The 16,864-nt window shown below is 46.0% G+C and overlaps 1 protein-coding gene across 1 annotated transcript in view; it reads right to left on the bottom strand.

Moving 5' to 3' along the window:
* Positions 1-1,450, bottom strand: part of KCNQ3 (potassium voltage-gated channel subfamily Q member 3) — a 342,569-nt gene extending 341,119 nt beyond the window's left edge. The window contains exon 1 of the mRNA XM_017500329.2: positions 486-1,450. Coding sequence (XP_017355818.1) covers positions 486-871 — 386 coding nt within the window. The 5' untranslated portion in view covers positions 872-1,450. The remainder of the gene's footprint in view (positions 1-485) is intronic.
* Between the last annotated feature and the right edge of the window lie 15,414 nt (positions 1,451-16,864).

Genomic DNA, 16,864 nt, shown 5'->3' with positions numbered 1-16,864 from the left:
CCCCCCACCCCGACCCCTGTTATGAGCGGTGCGCACCCCCCCATCCCCAACTAAACTCAGTGGCGATCCCAACAGAAGGGATCCACCCGAAACAGAAACACAGCGCTTATGTGAAGACCTGCTTTATCCTCTTCAACCCTCACGTTAATTGGAAAAACCCACATAATTCTTTCAAGCTTCCAAAGCAACACCCGGAGGAGATGTCATAAATGCGCACCCGCGCGCACACATCCGCCCAAATCAGCAGGGGAACCACGCTTCATTTTTTAAGCCCGGGTGTGGAACACCTGGGGAGCGGCTCACACACACTCACTCACACACACACACACACACCAGGGGAACGCGCGCTGAGGACGGGCTGCTCTCCCATTCCGCAAGAAGGCATCTGTGGGTCTTAAAGCCCCAGAGACTTCTCAGCTCTTACCCCGACCCCAAACCCCCACGCGCGCCGCCGCCGAGGGCGCCCCGAGCGGCTGGGTACTCACACCAGCGCGTGGTAGAGCAGCGCCCAGCCCCGCGGTCTCTCCAGGGCGTCGTAGATCAAAGTTTGGATGCGCCGGTACTTGGCGTTGTTCCTCTTGACTGGGCGGCTCAGCGGGGTCTTGGCCAGGAGCCCGATGCCCTGCGGGGTCCTCCGCTGCCCCTCTTCGCGGCCGCCGCCCTCCAGTAAGAGGGTCCCGTCTTTGTCAGTTCCGGCCCCAAGCGCCAAGGTGACTTGCTCCACGTCGCCGGGCGCCAGCCCCACTTTCCGCTCCTCGTCGCCGGCCGCCGCCGCGTCCCCCCCGGCTGGGTTAGCGGCCCCGCCGCCTCCGCCGCCCCCGTCGCCGCCGCCGCCAGCCGCCCCCGCCGCCCGGCGCGCCTTGAGCCCCATCTGCCTCGCCCCCGCCGGCCGCTTCGCCTTCTCCGCTGCTGCTCTGGGAAGAAGGGGCGCTTGGGGTGCGTGAACGAGGCGGCGGCGGCGGCTGCAAGCCCGGGAACTCCAATGCCATGATCCGCGCGCCCCTCCCCACCCACCCCCCCAAAAGCAGGCAAAGGCGGGCCCCCTGGGGGGCAGGGGAGGCCGGGCAGGGGGTCAAGGGATCACATCCCGCGCGGGTCAGCCGCGGGACCCCGAGGGTCACGGGCCGAGGGCTGCGGGAAGGCTAGGAGGGCGCGCGAGACTGGCTCGCAGGCGCTAGGGCGCGCGGCGGCGAGAGCCTGGCACCGGCGCTCCGGGGCGGCGGCGGCGGCGGCGGCACCCAGGCCGGCAAGCCCGAGACAGCATCGCAGTTTATTTACAAGCCCGGTGCCAGCCGCCCTCCCGCCCGCCCGCCCGCCCGCCACACGCGCCGCCGCCGCCGCCTCCTCCCTCCTCCGCCCTCCCACCCGCGCCCCTCCCCGCCCGCTCCAGCCTCAGCCTCGCAGCAGCAGTAGCAGCAGCAGCGAGCGCGCCGCGGGCCCAGCGCACGCCGCCTCCCTCCCTCCCTCCCTACTTCGTCGGGGTGGGGCCCCATTGTCCCGCCCTATCGCGGCAGGAGGCCTGGGCGGCGGCGCCCCGCCCCTTCCCGCCGACCCACACCCCTGATTATCTGGGGGACCCGGGATCGCTTGGGCTGCCACCGCCCCCGTTGCAGCCAGGCAGTGTGCTAGGCGGCCGCAGAGCCCGGCTCCTGGAGCTCCAGTGGGCGTTGGGGCTTCCCCGGGATGGGGCGTGGCGGGGGGCAGTGGGGGAAAGAAGAGTAGGGGAGGAAGGACTAGGGGGTGGTCTCCTTCCAAATATTGGCTCTGTGGTTGCAGCTTTATGAATTTCCCTAACCCGCTTCCCCTGCTTCTGGGCTTCAGAGGTAAAATCCAAGTTGTTGGGTTGGACATGCCTGGCGCACCGCGAACGCACCCGCTCTGTGGTAGCGAAGCTTGGGACCCTCTTCCCTCTGGTTCGTTATTCAAGGTGGATGCCGCGGCCCTCGCTCGCCCAGTCCTTGAATAGCACATCCACCAGCCTAGGTGGGCAGAAGGCTGAAGAAATGCAGTCAGAATCCTCGGTTCCTGCTTTGCTCCCGACTTGCACCCAGGCCAGTCATTCCTTCTCTCCTCCAAATTTCAAGTCATTCAACCAATCTCTAACCCCCTCATGAACTTCCCTGGCGAAGGGCAGTGATCTCTATCCTGAAGATATGAAGTCTCTGCACTTGTGAGACCCGCGTCCTAGTTGGTGGAAGACAATGAAAAGAAATTTTAACTGCAGAATGTCCAATATTTGAAAATACTATGTGATAAGAAAGAGTGCTGGCCATAGTGACTGGGGGAGCCTCTCTAAACTGGCTGGTCGCGGAAGGCCTCATCTTGGAGATGACACTTCGAGGTGAGATCCCACTGACAAACTGGGAGCAACTATGTATATGTCCAGAGAGCCCTCCAAACAATGGAACAGCAGGTGCAGAGAGGAGGGGTGTCTTGAGTTTAATGAGAGCAGGGTAAAGTGAGGCCACGGTTAGGCAAAGGCTAGACCTTGGAAGCCACTGAGTAAGGACAGGAGCATCCTGCCCTTCCTCCGTGACCACCGCCATCGGAGAAGCCACCATTCCTGCTGCCCCATGGCACCTGGTGCTCCTTTCCTTCCTACTCTCTCACTTCATGTCTGTCAGCTGGGGTGGAGGGGAGAGGCTGTGAACAAGGCCAAGAATCTATCCCTGGTGTATAAGAAAAGAGAAATCAGAGGCCTGCAAGAACACCAGCTCTGTATTTGCCTGGAGAAGTTGGCCAAGGAGAGCATAAGAGACAGGGAAGGGGGGAAGGGGAGAAGGAGAAGGGAAGGGAGTAGGAACGCATGGGCTGGGGCAGGGGAGGGGTCAGAGAACCACCACGCTATAGAATGACTATAAAAGGGGAAAACCTCCAAAAGGGTCCCCAAATCGAGAAGGGAGGAGTTTCAGAGGAAGTTAAACTATAAGACTGAAATCATTAAAACACTGGGATCGGTACAAAAATAAACTCTCAGTGCAGCAGAATTGTTTGTCCAGAAACAGACTCTAGTATGGGAACTTAAACAGGAAGAGTCATGACTAGAACCCCAGAGAAAAAGGCTGCTCATTGATTGATGGGTTTTGTGAGGATTGTATGAAATTGCACATGGAAATGTGGTAGCTGCACAGTAGGACCCCCATACGTTTATGATTAGATTAACACTCGGCAGTGAGTTGGAGTAAGTAACCAGTCGGGGCAGGCTCTGAAAAGGAGAAAAAGCCCAAGGAAAAGGGAGTTGCTTGGATTAGAATATCTCCATGTGGGAGATGGGCACCGCAAAGCCTTCTCTAGTCCACATGTTAGCCCTGCTGTGCACAACACACCAAACCCACATGTATTCTTCCTGTCCTAGACCCATCCCAGCTAACCAGGAAACAGTCTCCCCCTTTACCTATGAGCACCTTTTCCAAAGTTGCTCTTCTCCCTCTGTCTCTTCCTGTTTTGTTCCTTCATTACATTTATCACTGCCAAAAATGATTGCATGTACGTTCTGTTTACTTGTTGACTGTTATCTTTCTAAACAAGAGCAGGGACTAAGCATCCTCGTTTCGAATCCTGGAAGCATGTCTATCATATCACAGGCTCTCAATCTGTGTTTACAGCATGAATAAATGATGAATAAGTGAATGAAGAGTGTAAAGCTCCCAGCACAATGCCTGGCACACAAACATTCGATGTATGTTTGTGGGTGATATTTTTGTTTTGTTTCATTTCACCTTTGTGAAAGTCTTCCTGCTCCTTTATGCTCCTTGCAACTTAGGAAACATGATAAAAACATTTTGACAGTATTTAAAATAAAAAGTTTCACTAGATAAACATTAAAAAAAAAGAATATGAGTCAAGGAATGTGGAAAGAAGACTTGAGAATTTATTATTGTGCAATTAATCAAAAGTTCAGATTCCCAGAATGACAGTTGGGATCTTCAGGTACATGAAGAGAGTCAAACATTACAATTTAAGATAAGGCGCAAGGGCTTTTTTCATGCCTCCCATTAAAGATGAGGTTAAGTCAATAACAAATTCATAACTGAGCCAATTAAACTCAATGATAGGGAAACTACTGCCAGGTAGTTGAGTCTAGGAAATGGAGTTGCTTCGATGGTTTTATAATCCAATAGCAAGCAGTGTTTAGATTTCTAATAGGGGCTTTGGAAACATCATGAAAAGCAGGGTGGGCACTGAGTATCATTTGAGCAACGGTATAATCACAGCACTCCGCAGCACAGGTTTCAGTGAAAGGAAATCAAACATCCTATATCCCATTGGAAGGAAACTTCTCAGAGTGCTAAAGTCCCTGAAAGCCTCAGGTTCTAGCTGAACATGGCACCAAAGCAAAGAATTAGTGACACCGTATCAGTGAGGACAACAATGAGGCATTCCCCTTCTGGCTTTGAGCCCCAGCTAGAAGTGTAACATTGAAAACCCAGCCACCTGCTTCCCCTCCTCCATGCCTTAGCTTTCATTTTTGCATTTCTCTTTAGCTGGTCTTCATCTCAACATCCAGGTGAGACGTCCAGGTAAACCCTCTCTCCTTTGCAGGTGAGGCACTTCCTGGGAATGAGTAAGTAAAGAGAGACAAAAGGGCTTTCTCTGAGCCTACATTTCTGCCTCTACAAATACTACCTTCCAGGGTTGTAAGCATCTAGTGATGAGGTGATATTCCAGTGGTGGTTATTATGGCTGTCATTGAATGAGTAGGACAGAGTCTCAGGTTCACAGGCATATGCAAATGGTGGTCCTGCTCGCCCCTCTCACTCTGTTCCCCAAACACATTAAATAATTGCTTTAGGCCAATTTTTAATTCACTTTTATTATTTGTTAAACAAGAAATGCAAAGTAGTTGTTAGGAAATTATGAAATGCAAATCAGCCAGAAGGCAACAGTAATCATCATGTTACCCAGAAATACCCTCTGTGAATATTCTGATCATGACTGCTGCTAACAGGACTGCAGCATGTCTGACCTTCAAGCAATGCAGATGCTCAGCCCCCAGTGGGGCACCTTCCCTAGGGGACCAGTCAGCCACCTCGTGGCAAGTTGATTACATTAGACCTTCTAATCATGTGCAGTGGCAGACATGTGCCATTCTTGGAATAGACTCGTATCCTGGGTACAGAATTGCCTCTCCAACCCTCGATGCTTCTGCCAACAACACCATCCATGCACTTAGGAATGCCTTATTCGCCGTCAAATAATTCCACATGAAACTACTTCTGTTGAAATAATTTGTCCCCAAAATGCTTAATCTGGACCTGGCTCTAAATCTACCTCTGGGCGGAGCCAGTGAGACAGGTCTTTATAGCCAAGAAGAGCACCTTTTGCTTGTTTGGAGGAGACAGGACAAGCCCCAATTCTGGGTCTAGAAACAACCTGGGCCAAAAGGAAATATGTTTGGGAACAATGGATCCCATTCCTACCCTGGATATATTTTTTATTCTTGGAAACCCAGTCTCAGCAAATTGTTAAATTTACTGCCCTCTTCCCTTCCTCCAGGTCTTCCTTTTGTCTTCCCCTTTCCTAGACTTCATATCACTGTACACTCAGACAGAGGAACTCTTGGTTCCTTACAGGTGAGAAGGCTTCCCAGGAACGAAGGAGAAGAAGCTAAGGAACACTCCTGCAGGTGTCGCTCAGCAGAGGCAGGCAGAATAGCATTCAGCATTTAGATCATCCTGGCTCTTCGACTTCGAGCTTAGTGATCTCAAGCAAGTTGCTGGACTCATATCTCGCCTGTTTCCTCAGCTATACAATGGGACAATGTTTCTTACCCTCCCTGCCTCAGACTTGGTCTGAGTATCATTCCTCCCAGGATCCACGTTGAGGTAGGGCTGCAGGGCTTTGCAGCCTGTGAGGTACTGTGCGCATTGACTACATTACTGGAGGGCATCTGACACAGCATCATGGTGCTCACCTTCACTCCAGATGGCAGTGATTAAGGGGCTTAGATTGTTCTCAGTTGCAAAAGTATTTCTTTTTCTGCCTCGCATTTGCAATTTTTACATTAACCTTTAAATTAATTTTGCATGTTTCTTAATGCCACTTTTGTCTTTTTTTCTTTTAAATAATTATGTTGGGTAAAATATTCAATTTATCTACTTAATGAATTCATTCATTCATCCTTCCAGTGAGCATTCACTGATTGCCTGTTTTAGGTGTTGCTCTCCATCTATGAGAAACAGAAGGAAAAGATAATTCTACATTTAGTTGCAAAGATGAGCTAATAAAATGCAAAACAATTTACTCATCTTTCTGTGGTCATTGCTGTCAATGACCTGACTCGTGATAGAGGCTTATTATACTATAATAACATTTATTGAGTGCTTACTGTACACTTGGTACTGGGCTGAGTGCTATATATAGATTATCTCATTTAATCCTCACAACACAGTTATGAAATAGGCATTATGGCTATTGCTCTTTATATTAAGCATGATGAAAATTATACTTTGGTTAAGTACTGCACCCAACGTTACATTACTAAGAAATGACAGCCCCAGGATTCAAGCTCAGGTGATCTAACTCCAGAGCCTATACATTTAACCACTACAGTGTATTATTTCTTGAGAATGCTGTTCCAGGTGGCAGGTTCAGCGTAGGCAAAGGCTTGGAGGCAAGACAGAGAGTGGAGTTTCAGGAAAAGTGGTTGTGATGGGTGGAGGCAAGCGTGGATGGAACAGAGGCCACATGGGGAAGGCTTTCATACATATACCAGGCTTATAAACTTGGGGGTCATGAGTTACTTTAAGCATAAACTGACCTACTCCCAGGTGGTTCCACAAAGGGCTTTCTGACAACTCTGTGAAGGAGAGGTGGGAAGTGAGAAAAATCAATCAGAGCAATTACAAGGCAGAGCCCAGCTGAGAGATGTTGAGGCAGATCTTGGAGAGGAGGGGCTGGCTGCAAGAGGTATTTAGAAAAGGATATTGCCAAAAATTGGTACCTAAAAAATGCAGGGCTGGGCCATGGGTCACTTTGCATTTTAGAGGCAGCAACAACCTCCCCACAACGTCGAAGCCTCTCACCATCCTGACTGTGGGCTCCCTGCTAAGCTGAGCATCCTCTTCTGGCTCCAGTAATTGGCTCCCTGGGCAGTCTGTTCCTTTCTCTCCACCAAATGACACTTCTTCTCTTGGGGTCCTGATTGTTAAAACACCCAGTTCACCCATGTCATTTACATATCCCAATTATCCACTGCCATTTTCTCACTAACGAGCCCATGTGTCTGCGTTTAAGAGCGTCTGACCCAGAGTCCACTTGCCCAAGGGGGCTGAAGGCAGCAGCCATAGACACTATTCTTAGTGCCTTCAGACAAAAAGGACCGGGCCGTTTTTTTTAACTCCCTCTCTTAGGGCTTGACTGACTCTCTAGACAGCAGACCTTAAGCTTCATTACCCCACCCCACAGACACCAGGATGCTCAGTGTGCCTTGGGTACAAGAAGAAAAGCACCATGCCAACTGGAGAAGCACTCTGTTTCTCCTGCAGTCATAAAGGGCTCATTGTGTCCTGAGGCGCAGGCGCAGATCCTATTAAAGCCAAGACCTTCTTACTCTCCATCTCAGCTGATGTTTGTGTGCTAAGCCACTGGCCAGGAGATGATGCTGTCCACGCAGGACAGGGAGATGTTGAATAGGGAGAGTTCAGGCTTTTGAGACCACCCACCCTGGGTAGGAATCCTGTCCCTGAAAAATGCTAAGTGTTTGACCCTGCACAGCTTTAATAACCAGTCTTAGTCTCACCTGAAAAGTATGAATAATAATAATCACCTTGCAAAGATGTGTCAGGATGAAGGGAGTTAACATCTGTCAAACTTTAGCGTGAAAAGGTATTCAATTCATATACACTGATATAATATGAATGGTACCATATTCATGGTTGCTATTACATCCAGATGAAAAGAGAGCTTTTGGGTATGAAGCCCAATGTTGCTCTACCTTCTGTGACAGTGACCCACATTTTTTTATGTCACAACCCAGTCCACATGATAGAATACACATATCACTAACTGAAATGATATTTTCCATTCCATATGGTATAAAATGCTGACTGCAAGCTGTATTCATTTGATAGCACTGCCGTAACAAAATACCACAGACCGGGTGGCTGAAACAATAGAACATTGCTTTCTCAGGGTTCTAGAGGCTGGAAGTCTGAGATTAAGGCACGGGTAGGGTTGGTTCCCCTGAGGCTTCTCTCCTTGGCTTGCAGATGGCCAACTTCATGCTGCATCTTGACATGGTGTTTCCTCCATGTGCAAGCCCCCTAGTGTCACCTCGTGTGTCCAGATGTCTTCTTATAAGGACACCAGTCAGATGGGATTAGTTCTACCCTAATAGCCTCATTGCAACTCGGTTACCTCTGTAAAGGCCCTATCTACAAATATGGTCACATTCTGAGGTCCTGGGTATTAGGGCTTCAGTGTATGAATTTTGGGGAGCCATAATTCAGCCTATCACATGATCACACTACAGTGACTTCACATTTCACTGAGGGCTCATGAATCTAGTCTATAAAGTGTTAATCCAGTTCAATCTTAGCCAAGCTGTTTGGTTTCTGCCTGAGTATCTCCATCATGTGGGGCTCATTGCCTCCCAAGAAATCACATTGCTGAATAATCAGTATACTCGTCAGTTGCTGAGTGTGTGTTCTATGGCTAGACCCAGTGCTAAGCATCTTCTTTACCTCATTTCATTGTCATAATTGCCCACTGAAGTTGGTGTTACACAAACATACATTCAAGAATGTGTGTGGCTAGGCACAATGGCTCACGCCTATAATCCTAGCACTTTGGGAGGCCAATGCGGGTGGATTGCCTGAGCTCAGGAGTTTGAGACCAGCCTGGGCAACATGATGAAACCCCATCTCTACTAAAATACAAAAAATTAGCCAGGCGTGGTGGCATGTGTCTGTAATCTCAGCTACTCGGGAGGCTGAGACAGGAGAACTGCTTGAACCTGGGAGGCAGAGGTTGCAGTGAGCCGAGATTGCACCATTGCACTCCAGCCTGGGTGACATTGCACTCCAGCCTGGGTGACAAAGCAAGACTACAACTCAAAAAAAACAAAAGAATGTGTGTGGATTTCCCAGAGTCAGAGAACAATGTCTGAACAGAGATTCAAACTCAGATATTTCTCCGAAGCCCAGAAGATAGTGTCTTCATTACCGGAAAGTGCTTCATGCTGAGATAAAATTCTTCCTAAGTAATGTGAATATCGAAAACCTAATAAAATTCAGGTGTTTCATAGGAGGCCTGTGATTCCAAAAACTTTTGGTGTTTGAAGACCTAGGTTTCCATTCCAGCCTCAGCACTTTCTAAGTGGGCTTGGGTAAGCGACAGCCGTTCTCTTGTACTTGGTTTTCTTCTCTGGAAATGGATGAAGGAACTAAATAACATCTACCTCTTGTGCTCATGGTGAGTTTCAAAGCTAACTGGAGAGACACAAAGCACTGAGGGTCTCTATCTCTATCTCTTTCTCTATCTCTATCTCTATCTCTATCTATCTCTATCTCTGTCTGTGTCTCAGTCTGCTGAGGTTATTGCTGTATCCCAGCTAGTTCCTTGGGCTATATTCTCATTGCTGCCTGACCAATTATTAATCTCTCTGAACTTCATTTTCTATTATGATGATTATCTTTTTATTATATATTATCTGCATAATAATGACTTTCTCAGAAGATTATTGAAAGATGAGATAATTTAATCCACGTAGGACACTGCATTATTTAGAATTGTCTCGACTTTTGATGCTCCAAATTGATCAGGAAAAAAACAATGAAAAAAATACCTTTTCTTTCTGAGAGGAAGAACAGGTAAGTCTCTTTGATATTGAGATAAGGCTCCTTTTAAACAGGTTTTAATTGTTAAGTTTTCTGAGACCACCCCAAACAGGTTTTATGAATGCAAGTTCCAGCCGTAGTGTACAAGCCTCCTGTCTGCAGGAACTTAAAGTCACCACGCTTCTGTAAAGTGCTATGCACAGAATCTACCACAAGAGGGAGGAATTCATAAATGGCAGCGGCAAGTATGATTGCCATGATAATGAAAAAGAGGAAGAGGAAGAACAAACAGAATTAAGAGAAAGAGGAAGATGCTCTTAGGCTCCAATTCTGAGGAGTCAGTGCTCCCTCAGACGGACTGCTCCCCTTCACCTAGACCCCTGTTCTAGGGCATGATCCTGTGCTATTATTTTGGGCTTCTCATCCTGATCTCAGACTTTATGGGTGATACCCCAGGTGGTTTTCAACCTAAACTGGAAATCCTCATTTTTCTTCTTTGGTTGTTTACCATAAAGTGCTTTCACCATAAATTATTTGTGGCAGAAGAAAAAACAATCCATTAAAATATCACATATCATCTATTGTTTGCATGTAAAAACTACAGCTGTCATCTCTTAACCTAAAGTATTTCCTCAAGTTCTTTGAGTAAATAAATGCTCTGGATGAGTATTCCATTGTTTTCCATTCTCTCAAAACATGGTTCTGGAAAACCAAAGGGCTAGATCTGCCCTGTTTAAGAAACATGTTCCACCACCAACTTTTAGCCAGCACGCATTAAACACACCACGTAAGAGTCAAATATCGCAATGAAAACCCTCATTCTATTGGTGGATTATGTCAGAACGCCAAGCATCAACGTGAGTTCATTTCCAAAAGTAACTTTTGGATGGCCAGCCATATTTTCTTTCACTTTTAGCAAAGGGGTAAATGATCCCAACAGGATATCTGTATGTAAAAGTTGTTACTCTGTGTTTACACAGTGTCTGTGTCCAGATGTGTGGTAGGTTCTTTTTTGCTTTGTTTGTTTGTTTTTGCATCTCTTGGCACAACCTGATGTGGTCTGAACGTCAGAAGAATGATGACTCTTCAGCAAATATGCACTCCCCTGCATCCATGGGAGGATTATGCTTCCCACTGATGTGGGCTGGTTCCCATAACTTGCTCTGACCAGTGCAATACGGACAGAAGTGAAAATGTGCCGCCTCCAAGCACAGGCATTCAGAGGCATCACATGCTCATGCTGTTTCTCTGGAAGTCCTGACCTCCACTAGGGAGAATAGCATGCCCCAAGGAACTACTGCCCCCTCCAGCCTGGACCCCAGAATGAGACGGGGGGAGGAGAGCTACTTCACTGTCCCACAGACCCGTGAGCAGAATCAATGCCAATGGTGGAAAGGTATTGACATTTTCACCTTTTTTTTTTTGTATAAGGAAAATTCAGAAATTGGCAAAGAGATTATTTGGAGTTCTTTCAGGGGATGACCAAGATCCCTCAAGGAATCATTGATTCTATAGGTATCTGCACCTTTGACTGTCTTTCTATTAAATCTGTTTACAACTCTGTAGGGATAAAAGTTAACTTATATAAAACTGATAGCAATGCCAATGAGTTTTGTCCAGTCAAGATGCAACTGTTTCCTGCCATGCAGAAAAGATAACTCTAAATGTTACATGTTGTGGCCTTTTGAATGTTAATCTATTTTGTATATTTTAGCAAATTTTTTTCAACATTTCTAGTTACCTATGTATCTTTCTGTTCTACAAAAATCTCCTTTGAATTGGTCTTAGCACAGTACTGATTTGCTCATTACTGAATGAGTTGGATAAAACTTTTTAACATGCATTCATTTTACATACACATGAGAGGTATGTATTTAACTTATAAAATAAATGTTAGCATTTAGAAGCAGAGGCTTATAGATGGGGGTTCTAGTCTAGTTTCAGTCATCACTGACTGAGCAACTTAGAGAGGGCTTCAGTGTCCTTATCTGAGAAGTGAGGGTTTGGGACAGAGAGTTTCTTTATTCACTTCTAAAGGTCTTGTGGCATAGGGAGAGAGAGTATTCTAAACCCATTTTACAGATAGAAATGCCTAGAGCTAGTGAGGTTTAAGATTTTCTCAAAGTCACAGAATACCTCTGCCTCCCACATTAGTTCAACAACTGCTGGACTGCACAGCAAATGGGTCTCGGGCTGCACAGATGAAAATCTTTCATGAGCTCGTGCTCAGGTTCTTGCTTAAAGAAAAGAACAGTTTATGGCATCTCACAGACCGAACCTGCGTCTTGGCTTCACTAATTAGTAACTGTTTAACCCTGGGCAAATTGCTGAATATCTCCAAACCTCAGTTTTATGATCTATAATACAGAGATAAAAATGTGTACTTTATAATGTGGCCATAAAATGACAAAATAAATGTATAGTGGCCAATACGGTACCTGGCGCATTGGGGGAGTGCTATAAACGCCAGCTTGCCTTCCATCTCTTTCAGCAGTGTCAGAAGAATTCCTGCTTCAGAGCCAATCCAGCACAAAGTTTAAGGCTCTGCTACTTTCTAGCTGTGACTTTGAGCAGGTTAGCAGGTGCCTGTGCCTTTGTTCTATCCTATGTAAAATGGAGATGGGAGTGCTACCTCTTAATACCAGTCTGAAAGTGTCACAGGGCAACACCCAGGACTGCTGAACACAGGAACCACAATGGAGGTGCTAAATCCATTGTTTTTTAATTATTAATTGATAATTTCTTAAAAGTCAGGCAGAGCTAAGGTCAGAGAGAGGAACAACAAGGATCTTTGTGTGAAATTTTGAACAGAAACTGCCTTAAAACCTGGACTAACATCAACAACGTATAGATTTGGGAAGCCCAATTCTCAGCTGAAGGAAGCAGAATTACATGATAAAAGAGCTCCTGCTTAATCAAAAATTATGTGAACCCTAATTTCTAAAAATATTGATGAGGGGTGTTATGTATTTATATGCAATTCTGAAAGACTTATATGCATCTTAATGGCTGGAAATGTCCTTCAAATTTTCCATCTGCCCTGGAATAGGTTTAATGTGATAACAAACAGGAAATTGACTGGGCTGAGGGACATGCAGTTCTGTTTTGTACCATAAAATATATGAGGCTGCTGACATTACATATTAATTAGCTGATCCTTTCCTTTCCAAATTGAGAGCCCGGTTTCGTATTACTTGCATGGATGTAAAGCCTCACTCTGTGGTTTTGGATGCATGGAGATCTCATTCACTAAATATTTTTGGAGCACTTAATATTTTTTAGGATCTTCCAGCCTTGGCAAGGAATGAGGTAAGACATAACTGAAACCATGGAAAATCTCTCACCATCTAGGAAGAGGATGAGGGGAGGATAAGACAAGGGTAAAAGTGATAGCAGTAAATCACTTCAGAAACATCTAGGCTTTTCCAAAGCATCCAGTGTGTTTTGTCTTGTAGTCATTGGGAATCTTGTGAGCTTCATGTTTTTCTCTTTGTTTTGGCCAGAAGGTTAAAGGCTGATTTTCTCTGCTTTCCTATTTCTATGTACATGTTTTAAAATTCTTATTATTCATTTATTCATTTAATAAATAGTTATTGCACAACTAGTATATGCCAGGTACTCTACTAGGTGCCAGAAATACAGCAATAAACAAAACAGGCAAACATTACTGCACTTAGAAAGCTTATAATCAGGGTTGGGCTCAGCAGCCAATACCTGTAATCCTAGCACCTTGGGAGGCTGAGAGGAAAAGACCACTTCAGCCCAGGAGCTCGAGGCTGCACTGAGCTATGATTGTGCTGCTGCGCTCCACCCTGGATGACAGTGCAAGACCTATCTCAGAGAGTGAGAGAGAGAGCGAGCGAGAAAGAGAGAGAGAGAGGAAAACTTATATTTAAGTAAGGAAGATCAACAATAAACACAACAGAGAAGTAAATATAGACATAAGATTTTACTTGGGCTGAGTGTGGTGACTCACACCTGTAATAAGCTGAGGTGGGTGGATCACCTGAGGTCAGGAGTTCGAGACCAGCCTGGCCAACATGGCAAAACCCTGTCTCTACTAAAAATACAAAAATTAGACAGGTGTGGTGACACATGCCTGTAGCCCCAGCTACTAAGAAGGCTGAGGCAGGAGAATTGATGTAACTGGGAGGTGGAAGTTGCAGTGAGGTGAGATTGCACCAGTGTACTCCACCCGGGGTGACAGAGCGAGACTCCATCAGAAAAAAAAAAAAAAAAAAAAAAAAAAAATTTTACTTGATGTTCCAGTTACTTATAGCCATGTAACTAACCTCCCCAATCTTACTCGCGCAAAGAGAAACTGCCTTCTTTGGGTTAGCAATTCTGACATTGCACAGGGGGAGTGATCTCTCTCTGTTGTTTGATGTTTGGGCTTCAGCTGGGAAGACTGCCAGTGACTCCAATGGATGGGGCTGGATCAGGAGGGCCAAGAGGATCCACTTCTAACATGACACAGCTTCTTCACCGGAAATGGTTGGATACCGGGCTCAGCTGCGATGGCCACCCAGAAAGCCGACACGATGTGGCGCCTCCAGGATGGTCATGTCAGGATAGTGTGGCTTCTTGCGTAGAGGCCAAGTGTCCAGTGATTTAGGCAGAAGCTGTGCAGTCTCTGAGGAACTAGTTTCAAAGTCACCTCGCGTCACTTACAATGCGTGCCATTGGTCGAAGGAGTCAAAGCTCACTGAGATTCAGAAAGATGGAAAACAGACTAGATGGAAACGCCTCATACTATTTGTGAATGAATTTTAAAACCAGCACATGACTTTAGGATCAATTCCCGTTATCATGGGGAAGGGCTCCAGATTTAATCACACCGGAGTTGAACAGCGGCTCAGGCTTGCACTCTTATTTGGCAAGCATCACTGTGTGCGGATGGCGGGTCCGTCACGGTGCCAGGCGCTGGGGGTTCCACCTTGACGTAGACACACTTTCTCCCCTCGACTCAGGAATGGAAAGTGGCTAAACACCCAATCATAAATGTGCTGTTTGACAGATATGGTGGCGGAGAACACACAGGGGACTACGCAGCCACATGACAGGAGACGTTAGTTGAGTGAATTTAAGAAAATTATTTAGCATTTCTCTGCCATTAATGTCTTTATTTGTATAACAAGGCTGATGAGACCTGCCTTATAAGGCTGGTGTAAGGATGAGATGAGACAAGTAACCTCCAGCAGCTCCCGGCCAGTCATTTCTCACCACTTCTCACTCTCTTGACCTTTTCCTAGTTTCTCTGTGTGCTTGCTTATTAACTGAACTCACCAAAGTAGAATATAAGATATATATATATTGTATATTATTCAGACTACTATATAGAAAATAAACTCATCTCTGTCTAGAAAGCCTTTCCCTTCAGATATTTTGTGGCCAACTCTTTCCCTGTTTATCAAAAAAAAAAAGCACTAAATACGCTGCCTAGCCATTCTATTTAAAATTGCATCCTAGAACCTTCTCTATAACTGCTGGCTTCCCATTCTGTTCTACTTTTCTTTTTCGAATAGCACTTAAAACCTCTAACATATTCTACATACACTTTAGACTTACTTGTTTATCTTCTCTCTCACCCTGCTAGGATGTAAATTCCATTAGGGCAGGGATCTTTGCTTTTTCACTGATGCATCACAAGTGCCTATAACCATACCATACCCTTCCCTTAATGGAACAAATGAATACACTGGGAAAAGGTAGGACATTGGGTGAGAAGGGTGGGAAGGAGTGCTTTGTAAGATGGGATAAAGAGTTTGTATTTTTTTCCAAAATAAGATAAACAGTGTAGACTTTTAGGAGAGGGTATGACATGAACTAAATGACGTTTTTGTGTTATTCTGGCTGCTGTATAGAGAATAGAATAGAAGAGGTCAACATTGGACAGAAAGAGATGAGTTAGGGGCTGCTTCTGCTGTCTGGAGAGAGAGTGGTGGCTTGGAGCAAGGTGATGATCCTGGAGACAAAGAGAAATGAACAGCTTTCAGATGTGTTTATACATGGAAGGAAGAACTGACCAGACATGCTGACGGACTGAACAACAGCGTGAGGAGAGAAGGAAATTGGGGCTAACTCAAAGGTTTTCGGTTTGAATTACATGGCATGACATAATGTCATTTACTGATATGAGTCAAGACTAAGGAAGATGCAGAAAGTATGTGTGTGTGCATGTTTGTGTTGCTGTGGGTGTGTGTGGAGTGTGTGTGCAGTGGCGTGTGTGTATTGTGTGTGTTGTGTGTATTGTGGTTTTGTGCATGTGGAGTGTGGTTGTGTGCATGCAGTGCTGGGTGTCTGTGTAGTGTGTATGTGTGTAGTGTGGTGTGTGTGTGTGCAGTGGTGTGTATGTGTAGTGTGTGTTTTGTGTATTGTGTATTGTGTTTGTGTGTGTGGTGTGGTTCTTTGTGTGTGTACAGTATTGGGTGTGTGTGCAGTAAGGTGTGTGTAGTGTGTATGTGTGTGGTATGAGATGTGTGTGTGCAGTGGTGTATATATGTAGTGTGTGTTGTGTGTATTTTGTTTTTTTTGTGTGGTGTGGTTCTGTATGTGTTTTTGTGTGTGCAGTATTGGGTGTGTGTGCAACGAGGTGTGTGTAGTGTGTATGTGTCTAATGTGTGCAGTAGTGTGTGTGTATGGTGTGTATGTAGTGTGGGGGGTGTGTGCAGTGGTGTGTTGTGTGAGGTGTGTGTTGCAGTGAAGTGTGTGTGTAGTGTGTGTGTGTAGTATGGGATGTGTGTGTGTGCAATGTGTGTTTGTGGTATGGTAATGTGTGTGTGGAGTGTGTGTATGGTATGGGATGTGTGTGTGCAGTGTGTGGGGGTTGTGGTAGTGTGGTGGGGTATGTATGCGTGCAGTGGTGTGTGTGAGTAGTGTGTGTATATGTAGTATTAGGGGTATGTGCAGTAACGTGTGTATCTGTAGTGTAGAATGTCAATGAGTGTAGTGCAGTGTGTATGTATGTGTGTGTGATATTGGCCTTGTGGGGGGTTGACAATGTGTTTCTTGGCTTTGTTAATTGTGAGATGAATATTAGACTGACGAAGTATTCTCCATCTAGAATCCACCCTAAGGAGGTAATC

Source organism: Cebus imitator, unplaced genomic scaffold, assembly GCF_001604975.1.
Source record: "Cebus imitator isolate Cc_AM_T3 unplaced genomic scaffold, Cebus_imitator-1.0 Scaffold13, whole genome shotgun sequence".
Taxonomy (NCBI): domain Eukaryota; kingdom Metazoa; phylum Chordata; class Mammalia; order Primates; family Cebidae; genus Cebus; species Cebus imitator.
Note: the sequence above shows the minus strand (reverse complement) of the source record. Positions and strands in the feature narration are given on the sequence as shown.